Consider the following 19,993-nt stretch of genomic DNA (forward strand, 5'->3'; position numbering starts at 1 on the left):
GTCTAAATATCTACTGGCTAACATTAAAAGCTCTGGTGAATATGTTCCTGTTACAGTGAACAGAGGCACAGCCAACAGTTTGCAGGGAAACAACATACAGTACACACAAGCATCTTTAGAGGTTTAGTCAAGCTTCTTCCATACATGTAGTCTCCTCAGATCCTTTTTACAATCTGTTTTTCATGAGATTTGTCCATAACAAATGTCCAGATCCATGTAACAGTGTTGTCATTTCTGCTGGTCACCAGGACTGATCCACAGCTTGCAATCCATTAATTTGACTGTGCTTAAAAAGCCTTTGAAGACCAGTTTACACTTTTACCAGCATTAAAGTGGTTTTATATATATATATATATATATATATATATATATACATACAATCACTGGAAATTTAAACAAGACATGCTGGCCTTTTTGAATTGATATTAACTGGTATATGATACCGTTTTTATACTCGAGAGTTTATTTGGTAAACTCTTCTAAAAAAAATGGCTCTGTGCAAAGGTATTTATATTTATATATAGATATATTTATTTCTCTTCTTTAAGTACCGGAATCCCATGCGTCTGCTTGGTGCTATATTACAGGACTATGAGCCATTGAATTCTTTAAAAACTGAAACAAAACAAACACCACGTAGTGTCGATGAGTGCTCTGTTGGCAATAAACTCAACAATATATCCATACTCTTAATTTATTTAAATTAAAAATACTTTCTGAAAATATATGCAGTGCAAGTCCAAAATCAGTCTGAAATCTTGTGCTTGGACCCATGCAGTGTGCAAACACGTGCACACTTCTCTAGTACTCAATTCATCTCAGTCTACTTTTGTGCTTTCCATTCGAATAATGGAAATGGCAGTCCATTGCAAAAGGGAGGGATTTCTCAGTCTTTCCCTATGTTTAACGTTAGTTTTTGTACATTTAATAGATGATTGCTTATTTCATTTGCAGACGCTGACCCACTCTGTTATCCTGCACTCCTCACACACCACGTAACAGCACCAGTGGAACTTGCAATTGCAGCGTTCACTGCGAGTCTGCTGTAAGATGTTGTGGCCTCGGCCACAGCACAGGCTCTCACAGTTGTCCATTCCCTGGCTGGTCTTGTTACAGATCCGGCCCTGCGTCCCGGCAGAGTCCGACCCAAGGTCCCTCTCGCAGAAATCCGGGGACTTCTCAAAGTAGACAAGATCATTCGCATTGGCTCTCCGTCGGTGTGTCGGGTGGGCGTGCTCCACCTGACCCGTGTTTCTGTTGTGGGCTTTGATTAGCGTGGCGATATTGAAGCGTTCTTTCAGCAGCGAGCCCACCGTTCTGAACTCTGGAGTCACCTGCCAGCAGGTCTTGAGCTGACAGCTTCCTGATGTGCCATGGCATTTGCATTTCCTCCTCATGTGGTCCACCACAACCTGCACACAAGCAAAACAGACGAGGAAGACGTTAATATCTGGAAACCGCAGCATCTAGACCATAGTTGGCAATCTAGACCTTGCAATGCAATGACTAAAGCTGCTGCATTAGCAAAAAATCCTCTTAGCTTTTATTATATGAATCACTGATTTGTGATGAATGGAAAATTATACAGATATTAATAGATGAGTCAATGACGTTTAAGGGTGTAAACAGTAAGGAAAATTATTTTTAAAGGTTTTAAATGTTTTTTTTTTTAAATAAAAAATATATATTTTTAAAATCTTTATTTTGCTTTTCATAACAGTGAACTGTTGATGGCAACATCTCATATTACATATATTAGATCTATGAGAACCTAATTAATAGGTAAAAATATTAAATATCATGAATAAATTCATAAAGCTTATTTAGTTTTCATGAGGGTCTATATGGGCTCTTTCCATATATTAGTTCCTATTTTCTGCATGTTTCTACATGTTGGTCGGACCGCGTGACTATGATTTGGCTAACAACATTTTTTCAAATACTTTTGTTAATATATTTTATATTAGAAAATAATAAATGATTATGCCAAAATATACTTAATGAGGTTTTAAACTTTTTTAATGACTTTTATTTAATGTTTCACCACATGACATATCAGAGTTGGAGATGAGGATACCTGACTCACAAGTTCAGACCTCCCATTCTCTCAACAACGCACTCATCTGTCATCCCCAGCTATAAACTTTTAGATCCAATTACCAAGAGGAAGAGGGGCCACCCTCACTACTGACAGATGCCCCAGCACCCATCCATATCAACAACACTAGCACAAACATTAAGGTTTAGCAATCCCACATTTCACACTGTCTCGGGCTTCCTAGCGCTCACCACGGGACAAAACACAATTTGAACATCTTTATAGAGATAAGTTGAGTTTTGTCTGTCAAAACTCAACGGATTAGGTTTCACTGTTCAAAATGAAGCTGAGCTTTTTCATGTCACTCAGCCATGGCTTGTGTTTTTCTTTCTTCAGTTTTCCCCCTCCTATGGCGTCACAATCCAGGACATATTTTTTTAAATTTTTGAAATGACTCAAAACAACTTTTTTTTTATCCTCCAGGGGCGAAGACTACTAAAATCAAATGTTCTGATATTTGACGGATAATTGTTGTCGTTCACCTCGAGTCGCAGGTCACTTTCAGTAGTTGTCAAAAGCAGACATCTCCTGTCCCTGAAGATTGTGAATACTTCAGGCTATACGGTTTGCATGCCGGTGGTTTCTATTTCAAGCTATTAGCCACCATAGGTACACATGCAAATGGAGCAGGTCTGTTTTATATGAATGGGCTCAAAGAGTAGAGAGACAGATATGAAACAGATATTATTGAGGCCAAAGATAACAACGATCAATCACAACAATATGCCCACAATGGCAAATCAGGTACTACAAGACTATTTTTACAAAACATAGACAAGAATTTCAGGCTGATCGTGCTCCGTCTGAGGTGAACACCCCGGTGGCACTCAAATTAACCCTCAGTGATGCATAAACAAGGATTAATCCTGTGTAGCACCAGCCTTTTCATCGTTTCAAGGTCGTTTCGGGATTGTTTCAAGAGACTGTAGCCGAAGCCAAATCAGTTCCCTGAGGGCTAATGTGATGTGGGTACAGACAAATAAGGATATTCAAATCCTTTTGCTTTGAGTGCCGAAAACCTGACGGGAATTTAAATGTCTCACCTCCAGCAGTTAGGAAGTGGACCTGCCTGCTCTTGCCATGTGCGGCCCATGCTAAGGAAGCTACAGGGATGGGATGGAAGATCTCAGGGTCTGATTGCTCTTCTTCCTCCTCTGCCTGGACTCAGCACCTAAGGGCAGGAGTGGTGTGGGTGCGCGGAAGAAACAGAAAGTGCTCTCTTGGAAGTTGCTGCCCTGCTTAAGTGGCTATCTATCGGTAATCTATCGGGTGTGTGGAGAGGTGGAGCATCTGACTGAAGCCTGGCAGACCGTCTAGCCTGAGGAGCTACAGATGAAGTGCAGGAAGCGCAGCTCATTGCTGTGTCTGCCATGAACAGATTAACATCCTTAAAGTAAAGCCTGTCAAGTCTCTGCACTGCCCTGCTGGCATAGAATCAAACTTGTGAAACAATAGGCTTTATCGACACATTTGTTTCAACGTATCTTACAGTTTCTATAGGGATACAGTGCTTTATATGCAGAGGAACATACATTTACAGCGCAACCGCATGCAATCACGGGATATTCGGGAAATCTGAAGAGGGTGTCAGCACAGAACAAACCTAAAGTCATATTTCAACCTTACAGAGAGCAAATCTTTCGGTTTGACAATTCTTTGGCAACAGCAGATTCACAGTGGAAGAAGAGTTGCAGTAATTCATCAGCATTTGATGTGTACAGCAACATGTGCTGCTCCAAAAGCTATACAGTAACACAGCAGAAGCCACTATAAATGGATCTGCAAGCAAAACATATTAGGGCCTATAAATTTGCACATTTTCTTTTCCGACATGCAGTGGATGTGGATGTTTTGAAGGGTGTGCTGTAATTTCATTGGTGCAGAGCAAATTGAGAGCCACACCTGGGCCACTTTAATTGAAGAAACAGTGAGACAGGCTAGCCCATAAACTGGCACCATACTGAGATCGAGTAAAACACATTGGTAGCACATTTGGGCCACAGGCAGTATACAGCAAAACAATTGCACAGCCCCTCAAGTCAGATGCTTTTTCCTTCACAATACATCAACAATGCAAACACTAACATTTAAGCTAAGCAGCTTTTACAATAATATTCAATTATTTGGGATCTGTCAATCAAGCCATTGATACAACTGAACATTTTCAAGAATACTATTAAACTGAAACAGCATTTGCAATGCATTTAACTTTCTTAATGTGCTGCATTTCTGAGTGGGACTTTATTTTGTTAATCAAGATTTCATTGGGGTGAAAAATATTAAGCTATGATATTGTGGATTAAAATGACTTTTCTCTGTCATGCTGCCTTTTAAAACCAGTTAAACTCTGCGGACCCGGATACGGGTCCAAAATGACGTTAAAAATGTTTATGCTTCATTTACATAGCCTTCCTTATATGGTATCAGCCCATATATGGGTTCATTTGAAAGCTTGGAGTGTCTTCTTTACAAAGAATACCATTCCTTTTGGTTTTTATATTCATAAAGCAGTAAAATTAAGCTTAGAAATGTATTCGTCCCACACACGAATTTCCGCCTAACCATTGCGAATAATTTTTACGAAGAATGTGTATTTTATATATTTTTCACAAAAAAGTCAAGTCATATATCACAAGAAAGCTCTCATTCTCAGGAATTTGACGATGTAGATTATTTAATTGTGTGACAATCACAGATCGAATTATCTTCGATAGAACCGCGATGTAAAATTTGGTCACCTCTGAGCGAATTTACATTTATACTCGTAGCACTGCTTCAGTCAGCCGCAAACAGCCACAAATATCTATATACATTATATTTTCTTTTAGATTAGGATCTCTTCTTTCAAACAAGACCATTTTCACATTTCTGCGCATTTAACAAGTGGAGAAAGTTATTACATTTTGATAGAATAAATATTAATACTTCTTTAAGAAAAACTTTTTTTTTGTCTCTTACTAGTTTCCATTACAGAGTTTCCATGTGGCAACATTTCCCCAATAACGAATTAAATTCATGTTCCTTTAATAATTTGAGATATTTATACAGTACATTTCAAACTCCAGTTAAATTAGTGAATCATTGCCATTTATTCCTTTTAAAAACATGCTCAGCATTAGTCAGTTGTGTACTCTTCTTCCTGGTCTTTTCTGTAAAAAATAAGTGCACATTTTTCTGAACACATGAAACAAATAATTTAATAATGATTTGTTTCATAAGCACACTTATTTTATTATTTGTGCATTTAAATAAATACACATCTAAATAGACATTTAAATAAATAATTGCACTAATATACTTGATGTCACTATCTATAGAAATTCCCAATGAGGAAATGCATCACAGCTATTCCAATGTGGTACAGAATTGCTATATGGCAGCAAGGCAGTTTTCCTTTCTGATAAAGAGTTTCCACATGGCAGTGTTCATATTCCTTCAATTTACTGTAAACCTATTGCAGATAAAGTTGATCTGAGAACAAAAGCATCTATGTATGAAACAGCTGAACAGCTTAAGAAGCACTACAGCGAGCACCCCCTGTACAAGTGACAACAGGTAACACAAGGGGCTTAAAAACTGCATTATTGGTTTCTTTGAAGTCTGTCCTTTAATTCTAACAATCCAATTTCTTGCCATTTTTGTGAAATGTGAGAATGTTGCCATTCAATCTAAAGGTCAATTTTATTTCATGATGTCAGTAACACTACATTACAGCAACATTAATGTCTAAAATCTTTGTATGCCAGTCCAAAAAAGCAGGAACATATTAGTGTCTGTCACCACAAACAGAGACAATCATATGTGGAGCACTTTTGTGTTCAGGGCTTGTAGTCGCAGTAAGACACCGTTAGGTAGGCTATAAGTCCACTTAAGATCTAGGACAAAATGATGACAGGGTGCCTTACAACATGATCCTTCATCTAATGGCTCTTGATGAATTGCTGAATGAGTATTGCTTGGTTCCTTTGATGTTTTAGAGGAGGCGTTCCACCAAAACCTCAATGTCCCAACACACGTCTTTATTAATGTCTCGGATAGATGCGCAAACAGACTGTGATGTATTTGGTCAATTAAACATGTTTACATTTAAATCATGTGTGGTGTATATAGCAAAGAAATGTAGAGGAAATGTCACTAATACATTTAGGTCAAAACATTGTTCTTATATACTGTGTTTCTGTACCGTCTCCTGCTCTTTGCTTGCTTTGCTCTAAAAGTAGAAACGCTGCCTGGCTTTCCAACCGAGTGGAAGGAGCTCCAATGAAAACATGCAAAAAATAATGTACAACCCCATTATAGACATTGCCATGTAATCGGCAACTATTGCAAACATAAAAACATGCCCTGTTGTTTTTGCCCTGCCAGTCCACATGATGCTGCCAGAAGCAGTGAATGGCAAATTCTAAAACAATACAATTAAATCGATCCTCGCCATGAAGTTTCCTTTTTTTCCCCCTCTGTGTTGCCCTGGCCAGTGACAGATTGTTTAAAGTTGTATTTGGGGAAGGAAGGGCGAATGTCTTTCTACTTCCCGCTGTGTTTGATGTCTAAAATCTTTTGCTGGCTTGAAACATCTGTTTCCAAATAGCCAGCGGCCACTAATTAGAGCTTTTAACAAGACTGAACGTCGTGAGAACCAGAGGGTGGGCATGAGGCGACATGTACATCCCAGAAAAATCACTACATTCCTCGACAAGTGACTACCTTTCCTGGGGAGGGAGGTGAGGGAATATTGGGTCACAAACCTTGCAAATAAAAAAAGCTCTGTGATACAGAGCGTGTCCCCTTCAACCTGGCCGGGACTCCTATGTCACATCACTCATCTGCCAAAATTATGGGACCCAATTGCCAAAGACAATGGGCTAAAAAGAGAAAAACATACATATATCATGAATTTTGAGAAAATGAGTTTAATTAAAGATGGAAGATGAAGGATTTTGGTATTTTTCTTTCTCATCTCGATGACACTGACTCAAGAAAACCTGCCAACAGTAACATATTTCGGTAGCAGCAACGTTTCTTTCTGACAATCAGGTTTGGATGCCAAATAGGCTTACTGGCAGGAGCAGAAGAAATATTCCTGAAAAATTGCGTCTCTCTGTACATCACACCCTTGCTGGCAGCTTGATCAAACGCCACACCTCCTAATTGAGCTTCTCAGACAGAAATCCTGAACTTCCAGCATCCTTTATAGATCAGCCAATATAAATAACAATTAATCAGTTTAGAAACTGATAACAATAAAGATCCTTTGAAGTGTCATCTCTGAGTCTAAGAATGGGTGACTTTTGCCAAAAAAAATCTACAATGATCATGGTAATTATCATAATTATTAATCACGAAACTGTGACATAATTCATCAATAACAAAGATTCTAGAATTATACCAAATGTACAGTCTCTAGAACAATGTGCCTAAGCATATAGAGCGAGACAGAATTGGGCATGATAATTAGTAGAAGTACTTTAGATGGCAAACACATCTGTTAATTTATTTGGGACTGACCAAGTATGTTTTGTCTGCATAATCAAGGGAACCAGAAAACTGATGGAACGATACAGAGACAAATTATAGAAGAGGAAGCAGCAAACAATGAACAATCTGCAACTCTGTCTATGTGAACCTGCCAGTGAAACCCATCTGAGCTTATCATGGTCATTTACACTTCAGCTCTGTACCGTCCTGATAAAGAGTGACAACAGATTAATTCATGATGATATCTTACCTCCCACGTCTAAAATGCACAGCTGATGAGCTGTCATTGTGTGAGGAGCAGCCACACCAAAAGCAGTTTAACCCTTGTGTTGTGTTCAGAACCCTATCACACTTACGAGGTTACAGAGCAAAAAGGACCCGAACACCACATGAGGGTTAAATGGCTAATTTTGAAGTTACAAGCAATAGTGAAACTCTTAAAATAGTGCTCAATCAGTAGAGCGTAGCGGTAGGAGTGCCAAGGTCATGGCTTTGATTCCCAAGGAATGCATGAACTGGTAAAAATGTATCTCTTGAATGCAATGGAAGTTTCTATGGATAAAAGTGCCTGCCAAATTTAAAATGTTACCTCAGGATTACAAGAAGAGAAATAGTACAAACACTTCTAATCCAACAACAGTAACTCAGAGCTTTATCTAATGAAGTTGAAAATAAGTTTCAGCAAATACTGTCTAATTCCTACAGTAAGTACTGACTGAAATGACATTTAAGTGTTGTGAAGTAATGCCAACAGCAATGTCAAACCAAAATGACTGCCCTCAACCACTGAATTAGCCAATAGTGGGCCTGCAAGAGTAATATGACACGAATGGCATTACGCTATTCATGCAAGGTTTATTTCAACAAATTTTATTCACTTAACTTTCATGATCTTATGGACTTATGACCATAAACTTATGTTCAAAATAAAAAGTCCAAAACTTTGTTTCACTATAGTTGACGAACATGCACAGTCTAATATTTGTAGTTTAACTATAACTTGTGTTGCTGTTAGACTGTGCTATTTTGCAAAATGCAGTAACTCATATGATTTGAATTTATAATATTTATATATTTTCAAAAGAATATATCAGTAAAATGTAAGTTATGCATAATGGGATGTTCAGGAGATAAACATTTACAGTAAAATAACATTAAACAGCACAAGCAAACTGTCTTGCCTCATGAGATTCTTTGAGAAAGTTTTATATCAGAGCAACAATGAAATAACTAACAGAGGCAGTGGAAAAATTGCAAAACCCAAGATGTCCACATGTACTTTTTCACCACCTCTGTTAGTTGATGCACTGTTGTAGTACTAGCCCTCTGAAAACATTTTTATTTTTTTTCAAAAGCTTAGTAGTTGCTCTCACTCTGGAATAATAAATTATACATAATAAATTCAAAAAAGGCAAATTCCAACTTATTTTTTGCATGGTTTCTGCCTCTGTCTACATAATGCAGTCATCTTGCAACTCCTAACCAGGTTAGCATACTCTTTCCAGTTCTCTTACATAATTTAAGAAGTTAATTTAAGAAGTCTAACATTTATGAACACTTGTGTAACAACTGCTTGAGTAATCATAAACAAGAATGTACATGAACCAGTGAAAAGTTTGGACATGTTTCTCATGATCTTAACACAACTGTGGTCTATAAGCTTATGTTTGGAACTAGTTTTGTAAAAAAAAAAAAAAAAAAAAAGCCTATATATGATATTCTTTACAGAAGTAAACGTGTTTTTAGGATGGGTAACTTAAACTACAGAGTGAAGGAAAAGCAACCAACAAGTGGCCAGATAGCTTTAAAAATCCCTCAGGTCTGTTGGAAACACTGCTCTTAATGCTCCTCATGAAGTTGGGAAAATATCCAGAGCGTGTAAAGATGTTATCAAAGCAGAGTAAAGGATCTTAAATATAAGACAGTTTTGATTTGATGAAACACAAGTAACAAACAATGATTCAGAAAGGCCATTAGGATCCATCAGTTCTTTACCTTATCCATGTCCTGTTATTCCTCTCAGTGCATTTAACTTAACTGCTCTACAGTGCCACTAATCTGCCTCTTATTATCTAATTAGTACAACAAAGGCAAAGAGACAACACCTCGATCCCTTACATCACACATTGCCACCAGGAAGGACTCACTGATCAAAGGCAACACCAGGGAAGGCATATTTTGATAAAAAGCTTAAATGCCTTTTAAACATTCCCAAATCCAAAGATAACACGTTTCAGAGAAGCACATGTTTGCTTTTGCTCGAGTGGAGTTATTGCTCATTTAAGTGTTTTGCTGTTGGTAGGTGGTTGCGTGGGTGCGTGGAGATCAGAAAAGATTCATGAGAGCACCTAATTGAGCATAGACGGGGCACCAGCTTGTACGTTTAGACGCAGGCAGGAGCCCAGGCAAAAAGTTCAACAAATCACTCGCAATGCCAGGGCCTTGCATTAGAAAAACCAATGATCACACGACTCAGGGAAGGCACAAACAAAAATGTTACGCTTGGCAAAACGGACAGGGATGAGGCTTTCAAGAGCACAGCTGCAACATGAGCGTCCCTTCATGTTTAACCGCCGCTCGGAGGAAATCTGTAGCTTCTAGGTACATCAAAAGGAGGAACTTAACCGCTATCGTCTCCTATAGTACATGGGACACGGTTATAGTATCTCAGTAGAAAAGAAGCGCTCATCTTTGAACACCGCGTTTTAACGCAACTTGAAAGGGAGTGTAAGTTGATCCCTTTGCACTCTTTGGAAATGCAATCCAACACTGCTGATTCATTCAGGCTTAGTGTCACACATCACACACACAGCCAGCGTAACGCCGTCTCTCACCTGCCTGCCAACTCTGTTGTTATGAAGTCTCATCCTGGAGTGAATGTCTCTGTATGTCTCACGGGAGTCCAGGAACTCCTTGGAGAAGCGTTCCCCAAACTCCATGTTGGGACTGCAGCCACCCCATTCCCAGGAGTCCTGGGGGCCGAGAGTGTCGGCGGGAAAGTGTTCCATCACGCCGTGCACCATGCCTTTACCCCGGTTGATGGCCTCCAGCTGGAGACGGTTGAGTTTGATCCTGAACGCCTCCTCGTCCCCTTGGCGTTTCTCGTCACAGCCGCAGGCCTTCAGCTTGCCCATGGCGCAAGCGTTGGACACGGCGTGCACCACACCGGCCGCTGCGATGGCATATGCAAACGCGCTTTCTCTGAAACCTGCCAAAGAGACAATACAAGAGATTATTCAGGCAAGCCTTGCTCAAACGTTGTCTATCCACTGCCCACTTTGCCCCTGGAACTGCTCTCTCTGTGCTTTGTGGAAAAGAATGCTATCGTATTTGAGGAGAAACCGCATGAGCCCTTATGTTTGACAGCAGTACCAGTATATTCCTTCAAACAACAAGTGGCAGAAAGAACTCACAGGACAAAGCTAGTGAATGCTGCGCTGCTTTTAAGCATCCAAAGCATGCACAATCTGGAGCAATGGAGAAGGTGTGGAGGGCTCTGGTTAGCGTGGCTAAGCACAGACATGCACATCTGTGCACAGGCTATATGCTGAGCTCAAAAACGTGGCTGAAATTAACCTGGCTACCGTTAGCGGCCATTTGATCTGCACTAATCACATGCCGCTCATCTGGATTTCAGCTCTCATCCGTTGCGCTCTGTATTGGACCTGAAGTGCGGCAGACTTTAAGGCTTTCCGACAAGATTTAAGAAATTCCTCAGCAAATACGTTTGAACACATGAGAGCCACATGTAGCAGTAGCAAGTTATGTTGTTGTTCTCGTATAAGAATATTTAATTACAGTGTTTTTTTCTCTCCAGGGTTTCCACATTGAAGAAGGTGCCTGCATGTGCTATAGGCTTGTTGAAAACTAATGGTCTCAAACAATAATAAATGGAGGTCTCATAAAAGCAGACTCTCCTGAATCACTTTCGGGCAAATGGGGAATTAAAGAAGGCCATGCTCAGGAACATGAAAGAGCCCATAAAGGCTAAATAGTTTATAGTTCCTTCTGCTTGCTAAAATCAAAGGGCAGTTCTTCAGCATAAAAAGACCCTCTTAAGTACACATATAAAATTCGTGTTTTTGCCATTAAATCATGAAAAAACAACATTATAAAAAAAAAGGATAAAAAATTAAAGCCTATGAAATTACTATCTTGCCATTTAAATAATCAAAAATCTGAAAGCATATGAATCTCTCTCTCGATAGATAGATAGATAGATAGATAGATAGATTCCTAATTCGTCATTTAAATGATCAAAAAAGGATAAAAGGTTAATGTCAAATATCCATTCAATTTATTTACATAATATGTATGTACACACATAACGAAAGTCTATTAATTTTGCATCTTTCATATAACATTTCTGATGTTTAAATCATCAAAAGAAAAAAGAATGGTTTGGTTAATGTCAAAGATCTGAAAGAAACTCTATAAAAATATGAAAGCTTATTACTTCTGCATCATTGATTGTCTACATTCATATGAATTCGTGTGACCACTAATGTTGGTTTATTATAAATAATCATTGAAGAGAAACAGAAAAACAGAAGTTTTAAACTGGCCATGACCCCATGTCTACAGCTTAAAAAGCATGTTTAATGCTTGTCTTATTAGGCCTGTGAATGCAGCCTCGCCTCACCTCTGTGTCCTGTTTTGTCCATCTCTGGTGATTACAAATGACTAATGAGCCTTTAAGACTTAAATCAGGTGTGAAGCAGTCAGTGTCTGGAATTCACTGTGTTTTACAAAAATGCTTGCTGATGGCAGAGCTGCCCTTGGGGCTCGGATCAAAGATCTGAGATAGCTGAATGATGTTCAGTTGATCATTTCAAAACACACAGAAACTCACACCTATTAACTCACCCACCCACAGTGACATATACACACACGCAGAGGAACCCTGCATGCTGAAATACACACACGCGCACAAACACGACACCAGCCGATGCTGCTTTTTTTCCGTGCAATCCTCTCATGATTCTATGGGGGGCAAACGGCACTTAGGCGCAGCCAGAAGACACAGACATGGTGTGTTCACACAAATTCTGTTTTAGATTTCCTTCCAAGCCAACGAAAGACCTGGAACAAATCAATCTAACAAATAATTTAAAGTGAGAGGCACGCCCGTTTGCGCTGATGGTGGAGGAAGTGGGAAAATGAATTAAAGATTGAAGGAAACTGTCACTTTGGGTTACGGAAACTAACTAAACAGGTTTATGCTTTTGCCACTGAGGGTTGGGAAAATGCTGAAAGCAAATTCACAGCACTTGCACTGGCACAGAGTAAAATGCATTAGCTGGCCAGGGAAGCCCTCTTGCAGGATATTTACATCCACTCTTTAAGTGATATATGCCTATGGCTGATAAAGCTTTCCTACTATAAAAAATGTATGTGTGTCTGCAATATACATACTTCAAGGATTTATTCACCAATATGGATCAATTTCCAGCTAAACAAACCAATTTACATGTAGCCTAGTTTGTTAATAGAGTACATATACCAACTTTAATTTAAAATTCAGTTTTTGTACTTCTACACACCAGCCCCAAGATAAGCACAGACCAAACCAGATTTTCCCAAAATGTTCACAAACTAAAAAAGTCACTATTTCGACATGGGTTCACTAGGTTCATTTTGTTTCTTACCCCTGCTGAAGACAACACTCTCATAGGGGATCTTGTTCCTGGTTTCCAGACTTGAGCAGTTCCAGCGGTGTCCTCTGAACTGATGCTGGCACTCATGGATGGCAATCTGGATGCCCTGTATGGCTGAGGCTGTCACATCTGGATGCCTCATACATACATCCAGCTGTTTCTTTGTCAGGCCGGGCAGGGTCAAACACACCGTGTTGGCATTGAGAATGGGGTCAAAGGGGATCTTTAGTCCCAGGATCTCGTTTGAGTCTGCCCTAGAAGAGAGAATGAAACCTTATCAAGTATCCAAATACATCTGCACGAAAAAAGGTAATAAATAAAGAGGTAATAAATAATAAATACCCCATGTTCTTTTGCATTGTGTACGTGTTTATAATATACAAATGATCCTTTATTACTAGGTCATACAAAACTGCTGTTGCTAAAAGTGAAAAAAGTACCACTGAGGAGCCTAATGCTCATGACTATTACAAAATACACCATGCGCTGGTAATAGATACCATAAACGTGCAGAAAATATGGCATCAAAAAGGGTTGATTTGAGACAATTACAAAAGAGTTTACTTGACAAATAGCAGATGCAAAGCTCCTTCCATAACAGCACATATAAGAAAAGTTATGTGAAACTATATGAGCAACTACAAACTTACCTCGGTGTATAAACTACTGAATTGCAAACTAAAAAAACAATAACATAAGTAATAAATTGCAAACAAACTATACGTGGATTCCCTGATATTAAATGAAACTCTTAGCACTTTATGACGCTTACAATACAATACTTTAGTTACATTACAAAAGAGTGAAAAGATGTAAATCCAAAAACGGATGTACAAAACTTTAAACACTTCTTTTGTTGTTTTTGAAAATTTTATGATGCACCTAAGTACAGAATATCATGGCAGTTCATTTAGTGTACGTTTGTGAGCAAATGTGTGCAGTAAATATTCACGTGCAGAAACGAATGCAATCGTTTAAATGTGACACGAAACAACTGAGCAAGTTCTTACCTTTGAACTAGAAGCGACGCCAAAGCCAAAGAACAGAAGAGTCGAAATAAAAAGTAATCCATGCTGCTGCTGGTGCTCTTCTGCAACACTCTTTCACAACTCTTCTGCTCGAGGAGAAGATCCGTCCAATATGTGCTCAGCTTTCCAGCGATCAGCTTCAGATCTTCCAAATCTGACGAAAAATAAAAGGATGCTGGAGAGTGCCAAGCGATGTCGTGATACCTCATTCATGAAATCACTTTACAACTTTTCTGCTGAAGCTATCAGTTTGAGCTTTCAGAATGAATGAAAATGTGAGCCGACGCTGAGGATCCGCTGAGATATCATCTGACACAAGACACTCATGTACACATCAGTACTCAGACTGAGCTATCTACTGTTTTCAGGACTTCTGATGTTTGCCTTATCTTGATGGCACTCAGACTACACTTAACTCTCTGCCAGCCCACCTCTACGTCAGCGCACACACTCACACACAGCAGACTGCCGTACAGGACAAGTGCCTCATTAGACAAATCCCGATTGAACCGATAAACAGGGAAGTTACGACTCATTGGGATGTGAGGGATTGTTCGAGGACAGAATGATATAATCTAATGAGGTACTTTCATGCTATGAAAATTGATAAAAATGAATGTTGAAGAATTTGATTGAGATACACGACAAGAGAGAGGCAGAGATAGACATATCAGATAAGCATATATCTATAATTCAGTTCTTAAATGATCTTGAGTAAAAAAATACATTTTCATAAATCTTTTTCTTTAGCAGTGTTTTTTTATGTTTTGGTAAAAAAAAAACAAAAAAAAAACTTTGAACCCCACCTATGTTAAAATAAATAAATAAATAAGTACATTTTAATGTTTAAAAAAAAAATCTGATTTCTGTCCTCCAAAATAAAATGTAATAATCACTTTTTTTTTTCTTTCTACAATTGTAAGTGAAAACAATATGTGGCTAAATAAGGGTATTTTTCATAAATCTCAAATTGGTGTAAGTTGTCACAAGTGTTTAAAATGTTATACATTTATAAGTATTCATTACAATATTCGCTTTACATTTTTATATACCTTTTAATTTTATTGTGCCCTTTTATGAATGGTTTTGTGTTCCATAACTGTTTACATTTTTTGAAACTGTGCCATATATGGCACTATCGGGGCATGTTGTCACAAAAGGTCAACGTGTTTAGTGAACTATATCTTTTATTCTTTTCTATTACATAATGAAAAATTCTTAACATTTTTCCAATTATGTATTGTCCTATAGTAATTTCACAGAGAATAGTGTCTTAATAATTGAAAATACAATGTTTGTCTCATTTCATTAAATTTACTGTCTATTTTTAATTTCTTTCTTGGTCTTTGTTACCTGGAAACGCAATTATGGACACTGAAATTATAGTAAACCAGAGGTGTAAAGAGTACCTAAAAACCATACTTGAGTAAAAGTACAGATACCATACAGTGAAAATTACTCCACTACAGGTTACAAGTCACCAATTCCAAAACAACTTGAGTAAAAGTCTTAGAGTATCTGATTTTAACAGTACTTAAGTATTTTACTTATACTAAATATAGGCTCAAAGATGCACTAGTCAAAGAGACATGCCACTGAAAAACTGTAACGTTGTGGAGAAGCTGCGGAAAACAGGCAGAGGCAAGGATCTGTGCTGGTATTTCATGTAAAAACTAGAACAAACAACAGAATGACTGGCAAACAGACAACCATTACATTCAACAACTCACAAGGAACTAAAGAAAAACTAGGGCTATATATACACACTGGGGGCTAACAAGCTTAACGAGATAAGACACACCTGGGGAGACTAATCAAGGGGAACCAATGAACAAACGGACTACAAACGTAAAAGTTGCTAATATCTTTGATACTCAGTACAACTACAAAGTACCTGAAAAGATACTCAAGTACAGTAACTAATTACACTACTCCAATACTTTACACCTCTGTTAAGTAAACCCATGACAAATGCAAAATACAACCACATCTTACATGCTGAGAAAGGAGCCAAAAGCCCATTAAAGCTGAAACCTTCCCGCAGCTTTTGTAATGTTTAAATTCCATATGCTCCTTTGTAATTCTTCATTTCAAGACTTAAATGAAGAGTGTGTGCATAGTGGTATCAATAAAGCGAACCACAAAAAGTTACTTCAATGTGGCAGGGAGGTTTTAGTCACAGTGAAGTCACAAGGAGGGAGTCGGTACGGTTTAAAACTTCAGTTTTGAATGAGGGTGAACGGCCCCCGCTGACTTCGAATGAATTGATAATGATCTCTGTCTTCAATTAGGCACCATCACAGCTTCGTTTTTTTATTGCTAGTTCATGACAAGTTAAAAACATTACAATGGACACATTCCCACTCGAATGGTTACCAGTAAGATGTCGCAACGTCCAGAAAAACTAAATCCTGCTTCCATCTGGTGTGGATCCTTGCCAAGAGATCTGCGGTCAAGAATTTAACACATGCTGATTTTAATTGTGTCCTAGTGTCAACTGGGGAACCCCTTTCTCTATGATCTATTTAATTGTAAACCATTAAGATAATTTAGTAATGACATTTATCCATGGCTGAACAACACATCTTCTGATCATGAGTTAAATGGCTGAGAAAGACATAATTTAGTAAAAGGCAAAATCATTACAGCAATTTCTTGTAATGTAATGACTCATATGAGCAAAAAACAGTTTTGTTCATTGATTGTAGTGATTACCAGAAGAGCCCCAAGGCAAAAGATAATGCTGAATTGGAATTTCCCACGATAAAGAGGTGTGCTGCGAGTAGCGTGCACTTTTCCTTGCTGAAATGGCATTGTAGATGGTAATAGCTCTTGTCCTTGTCCAAATGGTCCCACCAGGGACATCTGAATTATTCACAGTCTGTTAGGTTTCAGAAGTTCTCCAAGAAAGTCTTCACAAACACAGAGACATGAAAATGCCACAAAAATGAAGGAAGAAACAATTTTTTTTTTTTATCTTAGATATGGAACTTATTTTTGAGTGTCCCCCCATAAGAACGCCTTATAAAGTTAAAAAACAAACAAACAAACTGTTTTGAATTTATTCAAGATTTATTTACCTAGTTATGCCCATTTTAAGGAGGCTAAACAATTCCCAGTCTTCCTTAAATAAGCATTTCCTCCTTTCATGAGTGGGCAAAATGAAAGTGGGGATTAATAAAGTACCTATCCTATCCTATCCTATCCGAAAAGATGTGACGCTAACAGAGAAACAGAACAGAGGGTAAACAGATCAACACTGCAATTACTGGGGCTCCTGCAGGACGTCTCTCTAAGAAGGCTATTAAAAGAATTAGAAAGTTCAACCCCCTGCTGTGGAGCAATGACACATCTGCGGAGAAATGAGTTCTTGCAGGGAAACCTTTCCTTTTTTTCAGGGGAGAATAAAGATGAGTACTAAGCTTTTGTTTTTCCCACAGGAATATTTGTCTCTTTTTTGTTGTTAAAGTCATTAGAGCATGATGGGAAAAGGACTTTTTGATTGGCCTAATGGTGTAGGTATTGGCTCCTAAGACACAGAAAGTGAGGACACTCAAAGAATAGAGGAAAATAAGCACTGTGCGGTACAGCGCAGCATGCGCAGCTCCCAAGAACCGTTGCCCTCTGATCTGCTTGTTGATATGTGGAGATGGGGATGGTTGTAATCAATTAAATGTTCATTGCGTTGGAGCAAAACATTTGGGGGATTAGAGAAGTTTTGTTATTGACTGTCTTAGCAACCCAAACAAAGAGTGTCTTGTGCTGTTTAAGAGATGTCTTAAATTGGCCGCAAAAGATCTTTATAGGCCATGGAATGATGCGGTCTGTTTTGATCATAGTCACATCGTTTGTAAAATTGTTCACTGCAGTGTGGTATTAGCGTTTTTTTATAACATCTACAAGTTGTTGGACTTAATAACATGCAAACTCACTTTGAAAACAGCACAACAGAAAGTTTTCTCTTTGATGGAAACCTGCAGTTAATTTAGACACTTAAATATTCTTTTCAACAGCGGAACATAATTCCTTAAAAAAATGAAAATTTCTATCAACAACTGCAGATGTTGTGTCGATAAATATGTAGATACAATTTTATTGTTGTTGATGGATCAAATATTTATTTTAATGGATAAATACATTTTTGAACATTTGTGTTCTGTATTTAATCACAATGAACTACACCACAATGTACGACTGCACTAGTAAATAATGCCTGAACATGGCAAACTGGCAGTTAGGACATGGTATCTGAAGCTCCCCCTACTGGCCCTACTTCTCCTATTGAATTAAAGGGGTCATATGATGCTTTTTTAAAGATCATTATTTTGTGTATTTGGTGTAACAGAATATGTTGACATGCTTTAATTCAATAGGAGAAGTAGGGCCAGTAGAGAAAGGAAAACTTGAAATCGCATCATATGACCCCTTTAAAGGACATGTTCGGTTTGTGTAGCCTATCACAAAAAATTTCCACTGGTACTGATATTCAGAGATTCCTGCCGTCAGGTACTTGGCCAGCTGCTGAGTTGGCTAAGCCATTGTTATTGAAAAACAGCAGAGCGTTGCTTGTTTTCTTTACCGCTTGGGTTACTGCTCGCTATCACTAATTGAGCAGAATTACACCCGCTTGCTTGCTTTTCTTGGTACTGTGAAAATGTTTGGGTTACTGCAGCAGATGATATGACTATAAAGGTGTATGTGAAGCAGGAGAAGGTATTAGAGATAAGAAAGTCGTTCGCCGTTTGACAGAAATATGCTCGGATGGATGGCAGTGTGCCACAATTTAGTATAGCATACAGAAAAACTGCCATTGTTGGAAGTACAGTAGGGTAAAAAATTTATACCACCAGTGAAAATGCTTCTAGTTTGCATTTTTTCATTTAATATGTACAGTAGGGAGACCCGGGAGTGTTGTAACATGCACTCTAAAAAATGCTGGGTTAAATACAACCCAGTGCTGGGTAAAATAGGGACAAACCGTTTAAAGTTCCAGAATATTTTTGTTAGTTTAAATTGTTCATTTTTGTTCTTCAATAAAGTTCTTGCATAATCTGGAAAGTGTGGATATTGTTTCACCAAATTACCTCTTATTGTTACATCTATCCCCAGCTAGTGTTACAACTCACCCCAGTAGTGGGGTAGGTTGTAACAACGGAACTCTTTGTATTTGACATTAACTCACATAATCTGTGATTGTGTAGTACAAGTTCAAGTGAGTTTTATTTGTAGTAGACAAATGTGGCTACAATGTATCAAAGTTTGAGAGGTCTAGCATGAACAACCACTAAGTTACTGACCCTCAAACAAAAAGTGTTACTATCATCCCTGGTCTCCCCCTACATATGCAGTAACAAGGAACAGTGCTTGTTATTATCAATATTGAAAACAGTTGTACTGATAAATATTTTTTGTTTATATCAGAATTTAAATAAATTTTTTTAAATCTTATATTTTCAATGTGGTCTCTGACTTTTGAACCCCACGGTATATACATACAATATACAGAAACAACTGTGTACAAAGTTTGTGGTAAGGGTCGTCACAGGGGATTTCCTCTTATGCTGAGGCACATACCCCTTATTCTGCACATATCCGTGCTTCTGTTATTCATTCGTGAGCAAACCGTTTACCCAGAGAAGAATTCCAAAATGAATTCTGCATGCTGGTGGCTTCTGATCTGGAGAGAGAGAGAGAGAGAGAGAGAGAGAGAGAGAGAGAGGGAGAGAGAGAGAGAG

The 19,993-nt window shown here is 38.3% G+C and overlaps 1 protein-coding gene across 1 annotated transcript; it reads right to left on the reverse strand.

Moving 5' to 3' along the window:
* Positions 1–902: 902 nt before the first annotated feature.
* LOC107672309 (protein Wnt-10a-like) lies at positions 903–14,678 on the reverse strand. Its single transcript, XM_016465452.1, has 4 exons — positions 14,241–14,678; positions 13,222–13,484; positions 10,408–10,781; positions 903–1,412 (listed from the first exon to the last, which is right to left on the reverse strand). The coding sequence occupies exons 1-4, from the start codon at positions 14,465–14,467 to the stop codon at positions 945–947; spliced, it is 1,332 nt and encodes a 443-aa protein (XP_016320938.1). The 5' UTR covers positions 14,468–14,678; the 3' UTR covers positions 903–944.
* Between the last annotated feature and the right edge of the window lie 5,315 nt (positions 14,679–19,993).

This window comes from Sinocyclocheilus anshuiensis, unplaced genomic scaffold, assembly GCF_001515605.1.
Source record: "Sinocyclocheilus anshuiensis isolate Anshui unplaced genomic scaffold, SAMN03320099.WGS_v1.1 scaffold986, whole genome shotgun sequence".
Classification (NCBI taxonomy): domain Eukaryota; kingdom Metazoa; phylum Chordata; class Actinopteri; order Cypriniformes; family Cyprinidae; genus Sinocyclocheilus; species Sinocyclocheilus anshuiensis.